General features: G+C 49.3%; 1 protein-coding gene across 6 annotated transcripts; it reads left to right on the top strand.

Annotated features, from left to right (window-relative positions):
* Positions 1 to 430: 430 nt before the first annotated feature.
* TNNT2 (troponin T2, cardiac type) lies at positions 431 to 22,572 on the top strand. Of its 6 annotated transcripts, none has more exons than XM_019546330.1 (19): positions 431 to 591; positions 4,689 to 4,736; positions 5,528 to 5,538; positions 5,657 to 5,674; positions 6,604 to 6,630; positions 7,933 to 7,989; positions 9,769 to 9,801; positions 10,902 to 10,925; positions 11,680 to 11,704; positions 12,381 to 12,389; positions 14,433 to 14,493; positions 14,878 to 14,994; positions 15,639 to 15,716; positions 16,115 to 16,225; positions 18,099 to 18,208; positions 19,257 to 19,347; positions 19,751 to 19,791; positions 20,863 to 20,868; positions 22,255 to 22,572. In XM_019546330.1, exons 2-19 carry the CDS (start codon positions 4,699 to 4,701, stop codon positions 22,301 to 22,303), a joined length of 906 nt encoding a protein of 301 aa, XP_019401875.1. In that variant the 5' UTR covers positions 431 to 591; positions 4,689 to 4,698; the 3' UTR covers positions 22,304 to 22,572. The 6 variants fall into 6 exon arrangements, with proteins under 6 accessions (XP_019401875.1, XP_019401877.1, XP_019401874.1 ...); XM_019546332.1 differs by having other exon boundaries at positions 6,601 to 6,630; positions 11,683 to 11,704; XM_019546329.1 differs by having other exon boundaries at positions 6,601 to 6,630.
* The last annotated feature ends 987 nt before the right edge of the window (positions 22,573 to 23,559 follow it).

Here is a 23,559-nt window from a genome sequence, read left to right as displayed (position 1 = left end):
AGTCTCCTGAGACAGCTGGCTGCATGGGATTTGTCTGAACACCCAGGACTGCAGGGACCTGCAAACAGCACTCTTGACTTGCCTGGGGCCCTTTGTGCCTAGCAGAGGAGGATGGTACCCGGTCACAGGGAGCAACGTGGACAGCAGCCACAAGCTAGGATACGTAGGTAGCCAGCCTACATCTCAAATCCAGGTCCGCCCTCCAGAGCATTTGCTTATCAGCATTCAGGCCACTTAAAAGTGACAGCTGACTGGCTTGTGTCAGCCCCTTGGGCAGTTGCGTATCTGTCATGCGAGTTTAAAATAGCAGGTCTCTGAGTGCCATACAATAGCTTGGGCTTATATGGGCTCCTGGGAGGGGGGGGCAAGGCAGAGTTACAGAAGGGGCTGTGGCTGACGCTGCCAAAATAGCAGCTAACAAGTGTTCACATTCCAAGCCCTGCCGCGCTCACATGCCTCCAATCAGGCGTCTGGCCGGGGGTGGGGGCTCTGGAGCCCTGTTAAAGCCTCTCTCCCCCAAACGGCATTTCTCAGACACCGCGCCAGCTTCCACTTGGCTGCAAGGGATCTCACCTGCTCCCTGGCTGAGAGGTAAGGCACCTCCCTTGGATCCCGGCCCTTCAGCTCCATGGGGTTGACGGGTCTTTCAGTGGGACATGAATGACTGAGCAGCCACCTATCCGCTCTGCCCCATCATTTATGCTCTAGGAGGGGTTTGCCTTGGCGTCTTAACAAAAAAGGCCCCTACAGGACTCTTGCAGCCGTCCCTGGGATGGGGAAGGGACTCCTCTGTAAGCAGCAACTGAATCCCCATCACTAGTTATACACACGTGGAACTTCATTGACTTTGAGTTCCTCCTGATGTGCACCTGGGTGAGTGAGAGGGCAGCTATGCCCAATGGATTCACTTCTGACTTGCACTAGCGTGAGTGAGAAGGCAATTTGGCCCGATGGGGTTATTCCTTTTCTGCCCCACGGTGAGTGTCAAGAACCTCAGGTCCAGTGCTTAGATTGCTTCGGGATAAGAGCAAGGCTAGAGAAAGGCAAGATCTTGTGGTGTTGAGTCCCTCAGCTCATTGACAAACTGAAGAATGGAGCAGGTTTAGGGCACTTGTGCTACAGACCTGGGAGATGTCCTTATGAACTGCTCAAGTGGCCCACGAGGCTGCACAGTGGTGATTCAGCAGCAGCAGCAGGGCCATCCCTGGGGGTGGGAATTGCAGCAACTGCCCCAGGCCCTGCACTTTGCATCCAGCCACATGCTTCCCCACCACCACCACTGTGTCTGGGCCCTGCACCCTGCTACAGTCATCTCTGTCCATCAGGCATGGTAGTTTCCATGAGCACTGCACCACTAAAACTCCAGGGATACAATCAGCCACTTAATCTCAGACAGAATTTGGGGTGAAGCGATTGTACATGTAGGCAATCAAGTACTAACTGACCTCACATTGGAGGACAGCAGATCAGTGCTAATAAATTGGGCCCTCTTAAGAGACAGACCCAAAAAGGTCATATGAGCCATTAAATCACAGCTAAATTGGAGGATGCCAGTGGTTTTCAAACTTCCTAAAGTGACAGAACCCTTTCATTGAACTTCTTCTGCCGTGCAACTCCTACCCCTATCCTAACGACTGACATGGAGCCAGGGCACCTGGCCCAGCAACAGTGGCATACTACCTCCTAGCCCACTCTGCCATTACCCCCAATCTCTTTGCCAACCCCTTGATGACCTATCACAGAACCCCAGGGCTCCAGGGAACAGCATTTGAAAACCACTGTTTCATACCAAAAGCATACCTGCTTTTATTTTTCTCTTTGTGTTCCAAGGACTTTCTTGACTATCTTCATCATTTGGAACCACTCCATTAATTAAAGTTCTGTGCAAACGTTGTAATCTATGGATAAGACATTCTCTGCAGTGAGCTGTTATTTGATCTTGGCGATTTGTGCTTCTTGGATGTGCAGATATGTTTCAGTGCATTGGTTAGATGTATGGAACTCCTTAGAATCAAGTTTCTGGCACAGATGGTCCAAAATTTGCGTTCCTTAAATATTCATCAGTGTTGACCTACAGGTGCAGTTTGCTGACACTCCTCCAGGAAATGGTGGGTTGGGATTTTGTGGCAAGTGAATACAAAAGGGGTGTCAATGAAGCTGGAAAGAATTTATTTAAAAGAAATGAGCAGCATTTAGGGAATTAAATTTGCTCAGCTCTCACTAAGATGGAGTCTTTGCTCTCCCCTGGTGAGAGAGATTGTACAGAGCTGGTTAATTTAGTAGTTGAAAGCTGGATTCGGGGTTGGGGGCAGGGCAGTTATGATGAGTTAAAGTTTCAGAGGCAGGACTTCAAGGTTAATTGGCTAATCTGCAAATGAGCACTTGGTCATTTGGCCCGGGGCATCAAAGGCAATGGGATATGACATGGGCCACATCACTCCTTTGTGTCTCGTTAACTACAGAAATGATTTAATCATATTAGCCCAACAAGCTCTCAGGCTTGGCAGGGCTTTTGACTTGAGAGAAAATGTTTGGCTAAAGGATGAGGACATAAGAGCCATCGATACATATCTGAAGAATATAAACACTAAGAAGTGGCAGGAAATATTATTGCCCATCTAAGAGGGAACTGCAAATAACAGAATGGAGTCAGGAATTTCAAATTTAGTTTGATGTTGGAAAAGCTTCCTAGTGGCCACCTCTGTTAGACTGTGTGATATAATTATGGCACCATCTAAATACTAATGGGACTGACAGACTGGATGATAGGAAGACTGGCATACCTGGGTGTTGAGTTCCCATCTCCAAAGTCCCAAAGGGGGTGTTGGAGAATGCATCACTCTGGAGCCTTAAAATTAGTTTGGGGTAAGTCCTGACAGATACACTCTGCTCCAGGAACCAACCATGCACTGAACTAGATGGTGTACTAGGCCTTTTCTCTCCTTGATGTGCATGATTCTGGATTCATAAAGTTCTTTATTAAATTGCTATAAAGCCTGTTCTGTCTGGCACAAGCAAAAAATACCAAACACATGGAGCCAGCACCAGCTGTTACAAAACATCTGATAAGAGGTGATGTATAGCAGAACTGATTTGGGAACAGGTGCTTCTGCACATGAAAGTTATTTGTAGAACTGCCTGAAACTTTCCTTGTGAAACCCAAGTTTCACTGAGTCTGAGGGTTTGATTCAAAACTGAGCTTCTGGCTAGACTAAGCAGCAACTTCGAGTTTTGGGAATGTTTCAGTGAGGCAAAGTCCTGAGAGGTAGACAGGATTCAGAAAATGGTGTTAGATGAGGCTCGCTAATGGAATCTGGTGCGAACCCAGCAGAAATGGAGGCTTGAGTAGAAATTCACTGTGGAGTTTATTTGACCTTGAAACACCAAGTGGAAAGGATTCAGATGGACTTGCAGACAGTTTGATGGTGCACGGTGGTGTCACCAGTATCCATTTCTAGCTGTTCTTCAAATTGTTAACTCTGGTATAATCAGATGCTTGGTGAATCTCATATCAGCTGTGGACCTTTAGCCTGCAGTGCCTATATTGCTCACTTCCCCAGCCCCACCTGCTGCTCTTTTCCTAGATGTTTCCTTATGCTGTATCGGCAGGCTTGGACTGTCTCTCCTTTAGGTCCGGAGACTTACTTACATGCCATGGTGATCAATAGTTTCTGACTATGTTCAATAGTATTTTGAGCAAATATGGAGACCAGATAGAATAGAGGCCAGGTTACTGAAGAGATATCGTACTCTAATGATAATAGTAATTTGCATTTCTATCCCATGTTTTGCTGGAGGAAACGGCTAACTTTTGTAAGGTGCTTTATTGTCTCTATTTTATGGAAGGAGAAACTGAGGCAAAGAGGAGTTATGTGACTTGCCCAGGGTCACATAACAGGTCAGCAGCAGAGCCAGGAGTAGTGCCCAGGAGCACTGACTCTCAGTTCCCAGCACTGCCCACTGACTGGGTGTACTAGAATAGACAGGGCTGAGTCTAGAGACATCCCCCTCCCAGCCAGAAACCGCTAAAGTCTATGAGTCTTCGGAAAGTTAGGACATGAATTATTACAGGGATTTCATATATTTTGTGTCTGAATAGTTGTGGGTATAAGATTGCAGGAGGCTTGAGCAACTGGTGACTTTTAATTAGCCCAAGACAGGGAGTTAGGAGCCAAGATAAAGAAAAAGGACTCATCAAGGGAACAGCTCAAATTCAGGGTAGGAATGGCAGGATTAACCTTGATGTTCCCTGCAATGACCAAGTCAATTCCATGGCATTTCTTTGACTCCACAGAAGACTAACTTTCGGTTAAGCAGAAGGGGCAGCCTTTAATACTAGAAACCTTAGGGCAGTAAAGTATTGCCCCACCCTCCACACAGCCCAGAAGTTTCCTAGCTGATCAGAGAAGTGGCTATGAACTGTCCACGGGGCCAGAGCTTCAAGTTATCAGTGCTGGGTGATGCTATTCCTGACCTCCTGACTCCTATTTAAAAACAGCTTTGTTGTTGAGCCAGAGAAGGGGGAGGGTGGGCTCAGAAAACATTATCTCAACACTGCTGGCATTCAGGCTGACTTCATCCTAGGGACACAGAAATTCTGTTCTTGTATCTCTGATGACGAAGGGCTAACTGGGAGGCTATTTTCTTACTGCAGCTTCTAACACTCGCTCTTAATTCCTTTCTGGCAGATCACAGAACATGTCTGATTCCAGAGAAATCACTGAAGAATATGAAGAGTAAGAGTCCTGTTTTCAAATGCCAGCCCTCTCACAGCTTCGATGCTGAGTGAAATGCTTTTTCTCTAAGCCCATATTGTCCCATGCAGAGCCCGTTCTGCTTATTACAGGGCCCTGTCAAGAATCACCAACCAGACTGAAGTCATTCTGGGGGAAAAGTCATGCTTATTTTAAACACAGTATTACAAGAGTGCCCAAAGGCCCTCTCTGAGATTAGAGAAGTGTTGTGCATTGGGCTGTTCAGCCACTCAGCCAGAAGCTCAGTCCATGCACTGAAGGGTTTGCAGTGCAAATTAGCAAGATAAGCAGAGTCGAAGAAGGGTATCACTATGGTACAGGTGGGGAGCTAAGGCCCAAAAAAGAGATCAAATGACTTACCCTAGGTCACACTGGGAATCAGTGACAGTTGTGAATTGAAAGGTGGATCTTCTCAGATGCAGTCCCTGAGGTCTGTCTCTGCTATGAAATGTAAAGCCTTGATGATTTCATTTGATTTAAAGTTTTGATTTTGTGTCTCTCTTTACCAGCACTTAGGCCCTAGTGGTAGATATAGGTCAAACCCCACAGACCCCAGCATCCCCAGAACTGGGGAAAGTTTGGACCTGGATACAGATGTGGTCCATCCTATCTCTGCTGTCCTATAGCAATAGGGGCAAAAATGTTAGTGTTACCTGTCTCAATGAGGGAGACTGAGTTAGCTGTGGGAGGACTAATGCACCAACAACCAACACAAGCGTGTCAGTCCGTAGCCAGTCATTCTGATTTGATGGTTTTTTTGTTCTGCCTTGCAGGGAGCAAGAAGGTAAGGTGATCTGGAGCCTCTTCACTCCCATCAGGACAGATCAAACCTTTAAAATGGTCAGTGAAATCTCAATAACCTGTTTATATCTCTCTTTCCCTCCCACTTTCTTTTTCTACAGAGGACTGTATTGAGGAAGGTAGGTCTTTCCCTGCTGTTTGGAGGGACATGAGGACTATCACTTCATTATATACTTTGGCTTAGCGAAATGCTTTCATTTTCTTTTTGTTGAGCGGCTTAGGGTGGGTGGACTATTCCTTAAGTGCAGATGGAGAAAGATGCATAAATACTGTAGAGAAAGGTCCTGTGATTATTCTTTCCATCTTCAAGCAGATTTGTTTCAGCTGGTGTGTGGCTGAAGTAAAACTTGTCCCTGTGTGAAGGTGGTACAACATACACTGGCCATTTGTGTCCCAGTTCAGCCCTCCAGCATTGAACAGTATTATCTAAAGTCTTAGGGAGTTTACATTTGGCCTTCACTTTATTGATTATTGCTCATGGAGACAGGCAAGAGCTAAATCCTCCAATCTGAGCACTAAGGGAAAAAATCAGGATTCCAAGCTTTTCCAGCTCGTGTCTGTCTGCAGTACCGAGGCCAACATGATAACTAAATGGAGGCTGGAGTTGTGACTGATTTGTCTGAACGACAGTCCAGCATGAACCTGCTGCTGCTTCAGAATAACGAAGAAACTAAAAACGGGTGCATCTTGTAGATTTTTCTGCATTTGCATGTGACTGACAGTATGTGTGGATGTGTGAGTACATGTGCATGCCTGTACTTACGTGAGCAGAGATGCATAGGTTTGTGTGAGCACATGTGTGCAAGTGTGCGTATGCAAAGTGGGTGTGGTAGAAAAAGCTTTATTCCTCTATGACTTCATTGACATCTGGGCTACACCTGCATGGCAGAATATGATAAGCACTAAGAAACCTAGAGAATACAGAACCGTGAAACAAATCAATGAAATACCAGTCGTCTTCTTAGAGGACACTTGAGCTAGATTCTTTACAGCTTCAAGATATTTAACTTTTTTCACTATTCCTTTCACGTTTCCCACGTTTAAGAAGAGGAAGAATGGATAGAGGAGGAAGACGGTAGTAATTTTTTTTTTTTAAATCTCATTTCTCTACTGCTTGCCAACCTTGTACATAAGGAATGTCCATGGGTTGACTTATATGCCTACGTGCTTCTATCTCCCGTCATCTGGAATGTGACCTCTCTCTTATCCCCATCGCTCCTCTGTTGTTACTTGTTGTCTTGTCTCCTCCCTCTTTCAGTCCTGCTTGATATGCCTTGTGAATCCATTCTGGTCTCCTGTGTTTAACTCTCATCCCATTGCCAAATTCATCTAGTATTTGCTTCCATCATTGTGTTTCTTTTACTCTCCTCCTGGGGCTGCTAGTCCTTCATGCCCTCCAAGGAGCCACTAACCCCAGTAGCCCTTGCTCTTGCATGGCACCAGAGTACTCTTGTCGCAGTGCTACTTCCTCCAGTGGAAAGATATTACAGTGCTATAAATAGAGCGCAAGATAAGATTGTCGAATTAATGGCTGGAGGCCACCACTTTTAGTGCCCACTGGTATCTCTTTATTTGACTGAGGACAGCATAGGAGAGCAATGAAATTGTCCCCTTCCCTGCCCCCATATGTTTCCTTCATGTCTTGTTCTTTCCTGCCTTGAGGAGTGATGAACCTAGACTCAGCTGGCCCTGTGGTGGCCCTGACAGGCCCCTGGAAATGCTGTTGGGGCATCCCATGATAGCACGTGGCCACTCCTATTCATGTTGGGAACCTGACATGGATAGAATCATACAAATGAGGGATAAAAATGTGAACCATGGATTAGGGGTAGAGGTTTAGGGGAAGGTCTTGTGTACCTGAACCAGGGCTGTCCAGCTTCTGAGCAGCTGGGGGCTGCATACCATTCCACTGGCAGGCCCCTGGCTGCAAACTTCATGAGCCTCATGCAGTGGGGGTCACACTCCGTGTGAGCAGCTCAAGTCCCCCTGCCACACTGTACAGGCAGCGTGCGCCTCCACACCCCATCTACTGCCATGCAGGCAGTGGGTTTGCTGGGCCCCATCCCAAGATGCTGCCCTGCCCCAGAGACCCCAGCTGCCACAGCAGCAGAAGTAATGAGTGGAGTGGCAGCTGGACAAGAGCCTGGTGGGGAGGAGAGGGGACATATTAGACCCTCATGGGCTGGATGCAGACTGCAAGCCATCAGTTGGACAACCCTGATCTGAACCATTACCCATCCGTCTTCCACTGCCTTTCCCTTGCCCCTGTCTCTTGTCTCTGTCACTCCCATGGCCAGCTCCCTAGGATGGGTTGCATGTTATTAGCTAGCCTTTGGGAGCCTCAGTTGCTCATCTCATCCTGCACATTGTTCTGCAGAACAAGAAGAGCAAATAGAGGAGGTGGAAGAGGAGGCTGAGGAAACCAGGGCTGAAGGTATGTGGTGGAGCTGCTGACAGACTGCTCTCTGCCCAGCTGGCTCTGGCTGGCTGCAATGTTCAATGGGTTGACTGATCTCTGGGCTGTTTTCAGAGCTCATCTCTGGTTTTGATCTCTAGGTGTTTAAGATCTCTGGCCATTAACCCATTCCCTTGGGTTCTCGGCCAATACTATGTCCCAGTTCTGCTCACCCTCATACATGTAGCAAGCAGTGCACTGATGTTAAAGACCGAGCTGCACCCACAGCCAGCTTGTAAGCAGTGAGAGTTGAGGGTGGTTGCTGTAAGCACTTCGCAGGATTGAGCATATTTAAAACAAACAGAGTACTGTAGTTGACATCAAAGAGGTGACTTTTGCCACTGTGCTATTTCTGGTCTGATAACTGAGAGAAATGAAGCCCTTACTCTTCCATTCCCTAACCACGGGGTGTGCCTACACATGCGCATTTAATGCACATTAGCCCAATTTAAGGTGCATTAAGAGTGTGTGTCTACATGTACACACCCTTAATGCGCCTTCAAAATGGTGATTTTAGGTTATTTGAGTCTAAATTGGAACCTGCATAAAACAGGTATCAAATGTATGCACAAATAGCTAAGTCACATCTGCGAACGTGTAGATGCATTAATGCACATTAACACAGTATGTCTCCATTGACTTGGGACTAACTTTAGGTCCGCACACACACATTAATGTGCCTTAGCGTGTGCATGTGTAGATGTGTGCCTAAATTGCCTTAATGCGCATTAGGCTAATGTGAATTGAATTTAGGCACATGTAAAACCATGTGTAGACACGCCCACTGGTAGCTTGGATTAGGGAGGTCTTACTCCCTTGTACAAGTGTGCAGCTCAAGTCATGTTCCTACCTATGGGTTTCCCCAGTGCACCACTTGACAGGGAGCCTTGGGAGGATTTGTGCATCAGAGATGCTCCCAGGGTCTAGTGGCTCCCCAGCTACCTGCTTCTACTGGACAAGGAGGAATGGGCTGAATCAGCCTGTTCCAAGAAGAGACAAACTCCCCCAGGGTACAGCCTAGGTTCTCACTATTCCTGCCACTTTGTGCACCTATTAGTTTGTGCAGTGGTGACCAGACTGGTCAGGTCCAGGGACTAACCAAGCTAAAAGCAGGAAACTCTCCAGCTTGAGCTAGAGAGCCAGTCAGTCAAGCTGGGGCTGTACCAAAAGTACAACACTCAAGCCAGTGGAGTAGGTGTTTTATGAGGGCTAGATCCGAGGTCAGGATTTCCTTAACATGGCTGTGCTTGAGTGTGAAATTCTTCATATCTCCAATGCCCTGAGCAGATACTGGTGTTAAGAGCCAAGTCAACTCAGTGCCAAGCAATGTGAAAAGCTCTCTGTCTTTAGATTCGGGGGTCGACACTGCATTATCTCTATCCCTCCTCCCCAGCACAAAACCAACCATCTACACTTAAAATAAGACAAGTAAGAAAAGAGAGTTGGCATCTTTCCAGCACTCAAAGGCCTGAGACTTTCCTCAGCATGTTCATTTCCAGACTTAAAGCTAGAGTATAATGTCTGTGCCAAAGATTAAAAACAGTCAGGCCCCTCTGAAGTTGGCCAAAGCACCAGGTCTCCCCCTGAGGAGGTACACAGCTGCCTTTATGAGGATTCCTCAATAGCAAAATCTCAGCAATGCAAGCGCACTCCACAGTGGCTATGAGAAGCATGCTAGGAATACCACAGGGCCCTTGCTGGGGGAATGTGCTTCTGTGCAAGTATCTGATTGAATTCTCCTTTCTGCTTTTAAAATAGAACATGAAGATGAAGCTAAGGAAGCAGAAGAAGGTAAAGCAAGTGGGAGAATAGGCGTATTTTCCTCTTGGCCTGCATGGTCCCTGTTTTCACTCCACTTAGGCAAACATGATTCATACGACTTAGATTTTCAGGGTTAAATTTAACTGCTGCTACTCATGCAGTTTCTGACCTTTGTGGTGCGAGACACTCAACCTTTCCCCCCTGTGCAGCACCCTTCCCCACATGCACATGGAGAGAGCCATCATGTGGCATATAGAGATACTTTTGTGCTGTCCAAGGAGGAATTCACTCAAATGAAGAAAAGAGAAATTCTTCTGCTTTCAGAGTTCAGGTGCTAGCAAGGCAAAGGAAAAACTGGTCTGAGGTACAGAAGCCCTTGGAAGCAGCCAGGTCTTATTCTGGTGGGAATCTGGAGGGTCTAACTGAAGCCCCACTGAAAGGCATGGTTTTGTCCCACATCCAATTTTCAGGTCTGTCTTTAGGATGCGGCTGCCCTCAGTGCTCAGAGGAAAATGCAAGGACCAAAAACACAGCCCTGCAAACCACTACATGCTCCCTGCAAGATGATGGAGCATTCCCAGCCATGTCAGAGAAGATGAGGGATGCAGTGTTGGGCCCCAAGATGTCACATGAAGGATGTGTTGTCATAAGCCTCTGCAAAGCCCAAGGATTGAGATCCCTGTGGCTCTGCTGCCTTGCCTAGAAGGAAGCGCATGTAGTAACTGTCCTAGCTCCATTTGTAGATTGCTATATTGAAGCTTATGACCCCAACCTTTTGCCCCACCCTCCTACCATCGCCCGCAATACTCTTAGAGCATGAAGGCTGAAATGGGACAGGTACAGAAGCATGATATATGTGCCAAACAAACTCCCACAGGCCCTTCAGGGGTCACCTGATAAAGCACTTTTTGCTCAGCATTGAAACGGAAGGTATCCCAAAGACCCAAAGTGGAGGCACTGAAAATAAGCTGGGAAAAAACAGGTGTCCAAGCTGACTCACCCTGCAGGAGAGGCTGACACCAAGCTAGCGTCCCATGCAGAATGGAAGCATGTGTTGGGACTGGCACCGGTCAGCCACAAAGGTGCAGCTAGGGCAGGTGGCCAGGACCTAATATTTTGTGTTCCTACAGGTGGAGAGCAGGAGCCTGGGGAAGGTAATATACTGTCCTGCCCGGTGCCCCAGGAGGCTAGGGGAAGGAGCGAGACATCATCCATGTTCACAAAAGGCAGGGGCAGGAGTATGAGGGGCTATAAATGCTCCCTGTCACTGAGGCGCCTGAACTTTTTCCTGGGTCCCGTGAGCCAAGTGCCGTCACTGTAGTGCTACAAAGAGGATGGCCCACTGGCTACCACATCCATTCAGGTGCTTTCACTCTGGCAAACCAAGCGGTTGGGCTGGAGTTGCAAGCCCCAACCTCCTGTTAGGTGCTCTTTACCAGGTCTTAACCAGCAAATCTGTTGTGTTCCCTGCTAGTGCCATCACCTGTGCTGGCTTATGGACTGGATGCACTTCCCCCGTGCTCCTGCACTACATGATTGTATGCACAACCCACACTAGCTGGGCAAAGGGTGGGATAGCAAGGAGACACTGCTCCAGCCAGCTCCGATCCTAATACAGGCAGTAGGAAAAGAGTCTGACCTGACCTCCAGGATCTGAAGAGTGGGGCCTGAATTTGGCCTGAATTTGGCAGCCTGGGCCCATCTATTGTCTTAAGTTGATGGTCTGATGCCTCATTAGATGACTTCTTACAGTAGGCTTAGCTGCAGCTCTCCAGGAGCTGCAAGCTGCTGTACAAGAGGGAGCAAAGACAACTTGAAGCACTGTCCCCTCCCCAGCATTCAAATCTAGATGAGAGACAAAGATCCCTGTGCCGCTAACTGTGTTTCTCTTTTGTTCCCATGGAGCAGCAGAAGAGGCAAAACCAAGGCCCAAGTAAGTGGAACTGCGTTGTGTCTAGCAGGATGGGTGGGATGCCTGGAACTGGGTTTCTCTGCTACAGAGCAAGGCTCTGCGCAGTGAAATCAGTACAACATAGTGTATATAGACTTTGGGCATAGCAAAGGGGGTGAGGAGCGGGGCTAGAACGCTATAGAAAAGGAGCATGGAAGAGAAGCAGGTAGTTTGAGATTTTGCAGGGGGAGGGGAGAAACAGAAAAAGAAGAGGGGCGAGAAAGGAAACTAAAGAAAGAGAACAGGAGCAGGAAGGCCAAATCCAGGCCTGGAGCCTCAGGGGCATCAAGCATGCTTGTTGGCACAGCTGAAGCCTCCCTGCTGGCTGTGGTGCTTGGAAACCATCTGCGCATTCCTGGTGCAATCGGAGCCTCCTGCACATTCCCCAGTGCAGCCAGAGCGCTGGCATCCTCTTGGAGCCATCTGAGCATCTCTCATGAGACAGCTGTCTGCCTGGATCCTCCCACACAGGCAGGAACGTGGATGGGAACATCCTGTGAACCTCTGGGAGTCCTGGCAGATAGAAGGAGCAAGTGAAGACGGGGTTCTGCGGGCCCACGGGACGGCCACGTCCTTCTAAACCGTCTCCTGTTCTTTCCTTTCCTCCCCCCCAACTCCCTGTCCCTGTACCCCATCACTTGGCCACAACCTTTCCTAGTGTCTCCAGGTAGGCTCAGCTTTCTAAGCTCTTGTGGTAATACTGCTCCATAACCATGGCTGGGTTGTGCACTGACTTGCGGTAGAGGCACGTGCACTCTGCTTTGCTGACCATTGCAGGAAAGAGGCTGCTGCTGCGCTTGGGGCAGGGGCAATGTTCTCATTTCGGAGGGGTTCAGCAGAACAAAAGGGTTTTGGATGGAAACGCGAGCAGTAGGAATGGGAATACTCGGGTCCATCAGAATCTCTTCTCGTGTGGGCAGGCTCGAAGGAGAAGGGTCTGAACAAAAATGCCTTTCCATAAGGACCTGCAGCAGCCTGCGGCCATTGTAATGACTGTGCAGTTCTGAGCCTCCTGCAAAAGCACTCTCTCTTTCTGATGCGGGCATCTTAATGCATGAGACAACATGGGCTAGTAGCCAGGAGGCTTAGCTGGAAGCCAGAATACTTGGTGGTCTTTAGTCCCAGCTGTGCTCCCTATCTGTTCCAGACAAACGTCTCCTTTCCTTGTGCTTCTGTTTCTATTATATGTAGGACAATATTACCTCCCTTCCATGGAGAGTCCTGCAGTCCAGATCTGGCCCAGGGGACCACACCAGTGTGACAGCCCTGCTGTATAGGATAGGGACACGTGCTGATTGGAGCTTCCAAATATTGTGTTGGTGCGCTGCTAAGATTCCCATATTTGTAACTTGGTGCCAGTATGCCTCCTCCAGAGCTAAAGAGGGAGATGTTTGCCTCCAAAACCTTTTATTGCTTTTTTTTTTTTTTTTTGAAGCAACTGGCCTAGTAAAGTCTCTACCGAAACCCTCAGGACAAATATAATATCAGTGCTCTTTAACAGCTTATGCTCATCTCAGTTGACCACAGCATGGTCCCCTCATGTTTCCTTTGAAAGGCTGCATCTGTTTTCTAGACTTGCGAGGCCCTGCCCTTACCTGTGCCCTGGGGACTCCTGTCATTGTACCCGTCATGTGCACACACCTGACTTGCCCTGTGCAGAGCTGCGGGTAGGAGCCTGAGACAGCCCTGGAAAAACCATGCCTCCAGAGAATTGCAGCACCTGTGCTTTTCTCTGTCTTGTCCATAGGGGGAATTTTGCCCATAGTTACATTGCATCCCCACCTGCCCTGCCTATATTTCACGGAGGCCATGAAGGCATGGACACTGGGGAGCTCAGCAGCACTGGGGACTAGCAAGAGGACACAGAGCCGTTTACTTCTGAGTGGAGGGCTCCAAGCCAGCCCCATTTGATTGTGATTTGAGGTTCCTCCTGCCCTTTGGTGGCCCCGGAGAAGTGAAGTGGGGAACCTCACTGGCCTTGGAAAAATGTGGCTAAAATATAAAAACCAACCCACAACCACTATTGCACCCTAGCTGGCAGCCTCAAGCAAGTATCCTCCTGTGCTGAGAACTGGTACAAGCCCTCTGTGTGACAGGGGCTTGATGAGTTTTTGGTCAGATTTTTAACTGCCTAAAGCTTGAACACTTTTCCCCGTGTAAGGCCAAATTCTTTCTCACTGACTGTTGAGGGATTACAGTCCATAAATCCCTGATATTTCTCTAAAATCCCAATCAGTGAGGCATCCAGACCCCCAGACACCTGACAGCGCTAGGAAGCTAATAGGCAATGAAACCCCCAAACACACAAGTGAATTCACATATACGGACTAGTGTCTCCTGTAGCGCTCCATAGTGGTGTGCTGTCTGGATGTCAAATCAACCCCAAACAAGTTTCTCCCAGCTAGAGTTGGAAAAGGGACGCATAGGGCACACTTATCCAGCTGTGATGAAGTTATGGCCCTGAACACGCGATTAAAGTTTCCCAGAACCGTCAGCAGAGAGAGGCAGTTAGTCATGTTCATCCAAAGTCAGGCAGGCAAAACGCATGAACCCTGAGAAAGGGTTTAAACATTGCTATGGAAGAAAGTGAGGCTCTTAAATAAAAGTGTGCGAGGTTGCCCAAAAGGTCACCAGCCATCCCCAGTCCCTGTACTGCAGCATTTAGACTGGCCTAGGCTTGCCCCTCTTATTCTTCTGTCTTCATTTCTAGACTGTTTATGACAAACCTGGTGCCTCCCAAGATCCCAGATGGGGAGAAAGTGGACTTTGATGTGAGTAGTGGATGTCTAACGGGTCCCAGATTGCTCTGTGGGTCAGTAGTCGGATTCAGTGCGGTGGCCAGCAGGTTGGCACTAAATTTAATTGCACATGACCATGAAGGGATGCAAATACAGAAGAGAGTCGTCTACAAGCTCTCTTGGGGTCCTTTCCCTCCATCCCTCTGAGTATTTACCCAGCCCACTTCTCACTGCTATTGCTGCCAATACCTCTAGGTATTTACCCAGTACATGCAGGTCCATGTCTGCCATCTCTCCCTGGGCATATAGCCAGCACTGCCTGCTGGCTCATCGTCTTGTCCTGGGGTTGACCTGGCCCCAGTGCTGTTGATCCCAGAGGGGGTGGCAATATCTGACTGAGTTCCATGTACCGTGCAGGACATTCACCGCAAACGCATGGAGAAGGACCTGAATGAACTGCAGGCCCTGATTGAAGCTCATTTTGAGAACCGGAAGAAGGAAGAGGAGGAGCTGATCTTCCTCAAGGACAGAATCGTAAGGCTGGAGCTCTTGGTTGTCCACCCCCCACCCCCCTGCCTCCCCCAATGAAGGGATATTATTCTCCTGACAAAGGCACTAGAAGCAGGATTGGGCCTTAATAATGTGGGAAGCTGAAAGCTGAAGCAGACCCAACTTCCTGGGAGAGAGGGAGCCAAGGTCAGAGTCAGGTGTATCCAGAGCCCAGAATTGAGAAAATCCCACCTGGAAGAATTATTTCACTAGCAGAGTAGGAAAGCACTGGACCAGCTTACCCAGAGAGGAGGTGGAAGCTGCACCCTTGGAGGTTTTCAAAACCTGGCTAGACAAAGCCTTGGCTGGGATGATCTAGTTGGGGCAGGTCCTACTTTGAGCAGGGGTTGGACTAGATGTGACCTCCTGAGGTCCCTTCCAGCCCTATCTTTCTATGGGTCTATAGTCCCGATTATTTGGACCCCAGGTAGTGGGCTGTTCCAGCACTCACCCCCCAGCTGTATCTGGTCAGGATGTTCATGCAGGGGGCACTGGTAATGCAGTACTGTGTTGACCCAGAAAACAGCTTGTTTGGCCCAGGCCGCAACCCAGGCATTTGCAACCAAGAAAATGTTTGCAGCAGGCTCCCTTGGGTGTCTTTATTCTGATGCCTTGCCCTTCCCACCCAGGAGCAGCGGCGAGCGGAGCGGGCTGAGCAGCAGAGGATCCGCAGTGAACGGGAGAAGGAGCGCCAGGCCCGTGTGGCTGTGAGTGTCCTGCCTCCCAGCCCCCTACCATATCCCAACAGGGGAGCTGGGCTCGGGCTAAGGCTGGGATTCTTCCCAACAGGATTAGATTATGTTATTACTTCTCAAATTATAGTGACTCCCTTTGTAGATGGGGGAGGTCAGAGCCCATAGGTGATGCTCCTAGATGGTGGAGCCCAAAGGTAATGCACACCCAGGCACTGGCCAGCCATGGCATAGGGAAGCCAGACAGTCTATCATGGCCCCTTTGCCAGGCTGCAGCTTTCGGCTATGCTGCTTGCAGCTAAGGAGGGTCAGGGTGGGTTAGTGTTCAAATAAACCTTCAGGGGCCAGGGTAGCAGTGAGTTCCCTCTCCTCCAGCTTTTCTCCAGACACTAATTTTGGTTCCACTCTGGCAGGAAGAGAAAGCTCGCAAAGAGGAAGAGGAGGCCAGGAAGAAGGCCGAGGAGGAGGCCAGGAAGAAGAAGGCTTTCTCCAACATGCTGCATTTTGGGGGCTACCTGCAGAAGGTAAATGGCTGTGAGGGCCTCGTGGGAGCTGCTAACATCTCTGGAGAAATGGGCCCCGCAGCTGCGTAGACATCACTTGCTGACTAGGCTTTAAGCTCATTGCTGCAGCATCTCATATAACATGGAGCAGCATCACCTGCTCTCCCAACTCCCTAAGCAGTACTGGCCTGTTATGGGCCTTTCTTGCTCCCATCCCCAGGCTCTGGCTGAAGACCTCCCACATACAGTGCAGCGTGGACCCTAGGCAAGGCCCTAGGTCTCTCTCTGTTTCAGTTTTGTTCAGTGACATTACTGTCTGAGCAAAGGGTCTGTCTCCTTTGTGGTTTATCAAGTGCCTTTTTGCCACTGATTCCTAGGATTACCATATTTTTAGTTTTAAAAATGGACACCTGTGGGGAAGGAGGGTAATATGATTGGGGGGGGCAGTGATATGTCCGTGCCCTGCCCCTGCCCCTCACTCCCAAGGTACATCCCCCCCAGCCCTGCTGCTGCCCTTCAATCCCAACCCACAATACCCTGCCCCCCAGACCATGCTGGTGCCCCTCACTCCAAAGCCACAACTCCCCCATCCTTGCTGATACCCCTCACTCCTGACCTGCAGGCCCCTGGTGCTGCCAGCTCCCCGGCATTGCCCAGCACTCCTGATCCACAGTCCTCAGCCCCTCCTGGTGCCCCTTACTCCCAAACCACAGCCCCGCTTCCCAGCCCTGCCAGTGCCCCTCACTCCTGACTTACAGCCCCCTGCTTCCTCCAGCCCTGCAGCATCTCCCAGCTGCCCTGCCCCTGCAAGCACAGGCACCAGCCCTGGTGCTGCCAGCCCATGCCCCCATAGAGTTACCTGCATCCAGCTGCCAGGTCTGGTCCCACCACCCTGCCTAGCTGCATGCCAGCCAGGTGCATGTGCACGTGCAGAGCACATGGTGCCCCCTGTCTCCAGTTGCACTCCCCCCACTCTCCCCAGCCCCCAAGCAGCTCCTTGTAAGCTGGGAAGTGCTGGGAAAAACTTCAGTGCAGAGAAGAGCAAAATCCTGGACATTTGTTGATATTTAAAAAAAAGCCTGGATGGAGATGGGAGAACCCCACGTGTCCAGGAAAACCCAAGACGTATGGTAACCCTAGTGATTCCCAACCAGTGTGTTGTGGCACCCTGAGGTGCCTTGAGACCTTTTCAAGGGTGCCACAGGGTGCCATGCCATGTTAGCACTGTTAGGTGTGCAAACAAGCTTCACAAGATAAACCCAGAGATTTCAAATAGCAGTTCATTGTTTTAAAAATGTTCTGACCCGCAGTGGTCTTTCCGAGTTTCTTGCAACAGAAGAATTGCTCTATTATTTTTCTGTAGAAAAAACAAGCGCGAATGAAGAACTTACATTTCCCAAGAGCTGCTCTGAGTCTAATTAAGGGTGTCTTGAGGCTAAAAATGTTGAGAACCACTGGTTTCAAGGGAGATGAACCATTCTTATTGGTATTTTACCACCATAACGACCCCACCTTGGCTATGGGCCTGCATGCTTGGTAGTGCCCAGTCATACACAAGGAGAATCAATCATTGCCCAAAAAGTTCACAGACAAGAGGAACACGGGTACAGAAAAGAAGAATGGCCATGCTCAGGATCACACAGCAGATCCCTGGCAGAGCTGGGCGTAGAAGCCAGGCCTGCTTAGTCCCAGCTCTTAGACCAGGCTTATAGCACAGGGGCATCTGGGACCAGGCTGGTGGAGCAAGGCAGATGCGGATGAGAGACTCTCCATCCAGCTAGGCATCCCTTTACAACCTCCCTGTCCCCAGGGCTGTTGGGGCTCCCTGGGGGAGGAGAGCCAGCGCCGGGTGGAGGTAACTCCGTCTGACTCTGCTCACTGGTGGTGTCTTCAGACAGAGAAGAAGAGTGGGAAGAAGCAAACAGAGCGGGAGAAGAAGAAGAAGATCCTCAGTGAACGGCGCAGACCTCTGAACATTGACCATCTCAGTGAAGACAAGCTGAGGTACAAGTGGGGCCAGGGAGCTGGGGGAGGGGGTGACCCCACTTCTCCTACAGGCTGAAAGTGATGTGGGGGCATTTGTCTGAGCCACAAGCCCTTTGTCTCCCCACCTCCTGGCCCCCGTCACTCCCCAACTCCTTGCTTAAACTCCCTTGCCCAGGCTGCTCCTCCTCCAACACCTTTCTTTGTGTGAGGATCTCATGCTACCAGGGTTAGCCCTGACTGCCCAGCTGACCCACTGAGGGTGGCCATCATAGAGGACAATCTGTTTTTCTGCTACTCTGTCCTCTATTGATATGAAACCCAGTGCCTTTATGCCCTCTATTTTTCTCTTGAAGAGAAAAATAGGGGACATAAAGGCATCCGGTTTCATATCAGTAGAGGACAGAGGGCAACCGGACTGTCCTCCATGATGCCCACCCTACCCATCTGTGATGTTGAGCATGAAATGGTTGTGCTGATGCAGGGGATGTCCTGGAGCTGGGGCTGGAGAGGCACTGGGAGTGCAGGGTTGTATGCAGTATTGACAGTGTTTTATTTGTGGTGCAGATGCACTAAGTGCCGCCCTGGCCCTCACCTCCAGGCCCTCTGGTCTCCCGGTGGAACCTACCACGGCTGCTCATATCCCATGCCGGGATTTTCAGTTGGGATGTTTCCCATGAGAAGCAGCAACACAAGGGCTCAGCGTGGGAGCCTAAGGGACACACTCCAGTTGGCTGTGTAGAGCAGGCATTGCAGGTCTTGCCTAGACAGCACAGCACCTTTTTTCCCATGCCAGAATATTACACAAGTGTGGCTTGATGTACTACATGGGCCTAAAAAATCAGCTAGTCCTGCTGTGGCATAAATGAAGCATAGGACTGGGCATTGTTCAAGTCCACCCCCAGCAGGCCCCAGTCTAAAGAGAGCCCCATCTCCTGAGGACTTGGGGATCAGGGAACTGCGTGCAGTTCAGGAAATCACATGGCTCTCCCGAGGTGCACAGGCACACAAATGCCATCTCCCCTTTACCTTTTCCCTGCTCACCAATGTCCTGTAACCTTCCCTTTAGGGACAAGGCCATGGACCTGTGGCAGAGTATCTATGACTTGGAAGCTGAGAAATTTGACTTGCAGGACAAATTCAAGAGGCAGAAATATGAGGTGAGACTTGATGATTGTTCTGGTACTGACATCCCCCTGCTGAAGCAGATGCCTTTGTTCCCATCACTACCGCAAATGCCCTGGATGCTGGGGCTGTTGCTGTACCCAGTTTTGTCCCCTGATCAGGAGTGTCCTTTGCAACAGAGAAGAGCCAGGACTGGGATGAGGATAAAGTGGATTGGTCACAGACAGACCTTGGGGTTCTTCGGGTCCCAGCCTACCTTTCTAGAAGCCTAGCAGTTATGGAAGGGGCTGCTGATTGCACTTTATGGCCAAGTTATCATTAGCAGAGATTGGTTGCTGCTTCACCTTCTTCTGAAGTCCCACATTCCCTCATGTTGCTCACCAACTCATACAAGCTGCCAGCTTCAAGCCTTACCAGATTTCTGTATTTGTCCTGCAGATCAATGTTCTCCGAAATCGTGTTAGCGATCACCAGAAAGTGTAAGTACCCAGGCTTCTCCAGCCTCAGATGAATCAAGCATCCCCTGCCCTCTCCCTGCCCCTCTCTGTTCCTTGCCTGCTCTTTTCTCTCCTTGAGTAATTTTTCCCCATTTGCATTTCTCTTTCATTTCCCACATCATCATCTCTTCCTGTTGCTCCTTGCTGCTGCTCTTCCCTCTAATTCCATTTACTTCTCTTCTTTGCCTGTATCTCGTCCTTCATCCTCCCTTGTCTTCCTATCCCTGGACCATGCTCACAAGCATACCAGGTCTAGCCTGGGGATGGTAAAACTGGCAGTAGCCAGGACTCTTCTGCTCTTCCCCTATTCCTCTCCCTTCTCCTAGCTCCCATCCTCTCTGACACTTCTCATTTCTTTCCATCCTTTCATCTCCTCTATGATTCCATAGATATTAGGAAAAACTTTCTCACAAGGCTGGTAGTAATAAAGCACTGGAACAGGTTACCCAGAGAGTTTGATCTCCGTCCTTGGAGGTTTTTAAGACCAAGCCTTGGCTGAGATGACTTTCACTTCTGGGTTGCATTGCAGTTGTTAAGGCTGTACCCCTCCCATGTTGGAAGCCAGTGACAGAGCATACTGGCACCAGCAGCATTGCTGTGGGTGAAACGTGCCCAGCTCTTTCTAGTACATCTTCATGGCTTGCCTATTTTGGCCCCTCTCCCATGCCCAAGTCAGGTCCCTCTGCAGAAGCATTTTGACTCTCAGCAGCAGAGAGTGGAGTGTGCTTTTGGGTGAGATCAGGTCAAGAAGATTATGCTGTCAGAGCAGCATAACCCCAAGAGGAATTAGGATCTGGTTTCCTATCAGCATCCCTTGTGCCAGGGAGGCTAGGGAAGCACAGCAGCTAGGAAGTCTTTCCTAGTTCCCCCAAGATATCAGCCCATGTTCAGTCCAGACAGATGTAAATGCCTTTGTTCGAGCCGCTCCCTCCTGCCATGCCCCATCAGACATCCCAGGTACACCCAACTCAGCCCATGTGCTGGCTGGAAGCACCCTGATCTGCTTAAACCAAGCCTCTCTTCTCTTATCCCTGACATGAATCATCCCTACAGCAAATGGTGAGTACCATGGCTATCTGTGTGCTTGGTGATACTGCAGACACGCTGCAAGGGCAAATAGATCTGATGCAAAGCTAGATCCAGGGGGAGTAGATGGAGTGGCCCAGGCAGCATGGAGGCAGCTGTCTGTCTCCATGGGCTGCTTGGCATGTTTGGATGGGGATGCTTTTCATACCGCTCTGAAAGATGAGGGGGCAGGAAGATGACAGACAGGAGCAAGAGAGAAGCTGGGCTCCTGCTGTGTCATTATGGTTTTAAGAGTTCAGTGATTACAATCAAAATGTTAACACTTTAGCCCGGGGTGGCCAACCTGCAGCATGGGTACCACAGGTGGCACAGGCAGCCCCTCTGTGAGGCACGTGGCGAACCGGAGAGGGGGCAGGGAGCAGAAAGCAGAGCAGCAGAGCAGGCAGAGGACAGGGACTGGAGCCACCCTCAGGGAGGGTGCAGGGCTAATTTGGGACGCGCCTGCCAGAAAGGTTAGCCCCCCACTGCCTTAGACTATTTTGTGTGGAGCTTGCTTCCTGGACAAGCTGTCTGATTGGTCATTGAGATCACATGGGATGGTTTCTACCTTATGACTAGATGTGCTGACCTCCACAAGCTGGAAGTTGTGAAGGCATTGCTGAGGTTTTGATCCATAGGAACTTAGGCCAGGTCTATGCTTTAAGTCTTTGTCAGCATAGCAGCATCTGTCACAAGTATAACTTCGATGACATTTCTGTTCCAAGCCCCAGGGGGGATGCAGTTATACTGTCATCAAAGGGCTTTTGCCAGCAGAGCTTGCTTGCCTGGAAGAACTGATGTTAGCCACACCAGCAAAAGTGCTCTGTTGACAGTGTCGCACTCAGGGTTCACCAGTACAGCTCTATGGGACTCACTGCATCAGCAAAGCTCTTCCAGCAGAGACCTGGCCTCTGCCTTGCTGAAGGAGACGTACAAGCCTAGGGCCTGGTAGGACTGGGAGACCTCTTCCTGCTGCCTTTGTGCAGGGAGGCATTTATATATCTCTAGGCAGGAGGATGCAGCACAGTGTTGGGAATCTGTTGCTGAAAAGAAATATGGCTTCTCTCTGCGCTGACTTGGGGAAGCTTTGGGACCAGATTTTTACTTGGCTTAACTCAGTGTTGCTCCATTGACTTTAAAGAAGGTGTGCAACATCCCCCTCCATCAAGAAAGGCTTCAGGCCTGAGAGAAGTTTGTCCCAGAGGTTTTCTCCATCTCTTTGCAGAGTTCTTCAGCCGCCTCCTCTCACCAGCTGGCAGAGAGGAGAGCTTCTTAGAGCCCTGCTCAAGAACCTAGACTTGCTGTTCTCTCTGCCCCATGTCCTTCTGCGTCCTCTTCAATGGACACAGTTCAGCCTATGCTTCTCTGCTTTCCTTCCAGCTCAAAGGCTGCCCGTGGGAAGAGCATGGTTGGTGGCCGATGGAAATAGACACTGCCTGGGTGGAAGGCAGACGAGAGGCGCAGGCATGGAGAGGCACATTCCTGTTTGGTCATCCAGCTGGATTCCCTATGCCACAGAACCTGCATGAACCCACAACCCCCAAGTTCCCGAGGCACCAACCAGTCGGGCTTGTGAAGACTTCACTGCAGGGGTAGCACTGTCTCCGTGTGGGCAAATGCTTTGTGATGTGCTGTTTGCTCTTGTCACCAAACCCCAGGATGTTGTTGTGTCTGTAAATAAAGCTGAGAGTGAAAGGATGTGCACCTTTCATCTTTGGCCTCCATGCCCAACTTGTTGTACCATCTCGGGGCTGTGTGGCAGACCTCGCATTCCCCCAGCTCCACTGATCTGTGCCCTTATACACTTAGGAGACTAGACTATCATGTGTCACCAAGAGATAAAAAGAAGAAATGAGACATCACTAACAGCTTGAAATCCCTGCAGGAGCAGAGGTAGCCTCAGAGATTCAGAAAGGCTGGGGGATACTTCTCTGGAGGTTATGCAAAGCAACCTTCTTGATATTGGACCCTTGAGGTAGGAAAGCCTCATGTGAACCCACTCCCAGCTCTTCAGTCATGTACTCCCTGCTTCCAGCTGAGCCAGAAACATCCTGAGAATATTCTTTCACCATACCATTCTGGTTCCCGTACAATCAGGAAATGCCAAGGTGCAGGAAAATGTTTTTAAAAAATGGAAAATATCAAGTCACACAACATTTTTCTAGCCTTAGATGCATATTTTAACTTGTACTGCAAGGTTCGGGGTCTCTCCAGTCTCTGAGGGTGCATCTAGATGTTCAATAATGTGCTTTAAGTAATGCACTTCAAATTTAGTATCTGCATTGCGAAGTACTAGAAAAAGGAGCATTAGCCTATTTTAATGAGCACTAACTAAAAAGCACACTTTAGTAATGCTTTAATGTGCATTAAAATAGGGTAATGCACATTAAAATGCACATGTAGACATGCCTTGAGATTTTAGACCTGGGGGATTCTCCAGTTTTCCAGTCCACATTCCAGCTAAGATGGGTTTCTGATCCAGGAGTATTGGCAAGAAACAAGACTGTATGTCCTGGCTCAGGTTACAAATAATTTTATTTCTAATTTGCCCAGCTGTTTAGTATTTTGATCCACTTGGTTTAAGTTACTATTTTTTAAATGGATCCCAATCATCTAACCCAGGACCTGGTTTCTTGTGAAGATGTGCTTTTTATTCTCCATGACAGTCTTGTGCAGATCACTGCG

The sequence above is a fragment of the Crocodylus porosus genome, unplaced genomic scaffold, assembly GCF_001723895.1.
Source record: "Crocodylus porosus isolate Cpor-Errol unplaced genomic scaffold, CroPor_comp1, whole genome shotgun sequence".
Classification (NCBI taxonomy): Eukaryota; Metazoa; Chordata; order Crocodylia; family Crocodylidae; genus Crocodylus; species Crocodylus porosus.
The sequence above is the reverse complement of the archived record's forward strand: the minus strand, read 5'-3'. Positions and strand labels throughout refer to the sequence as shown.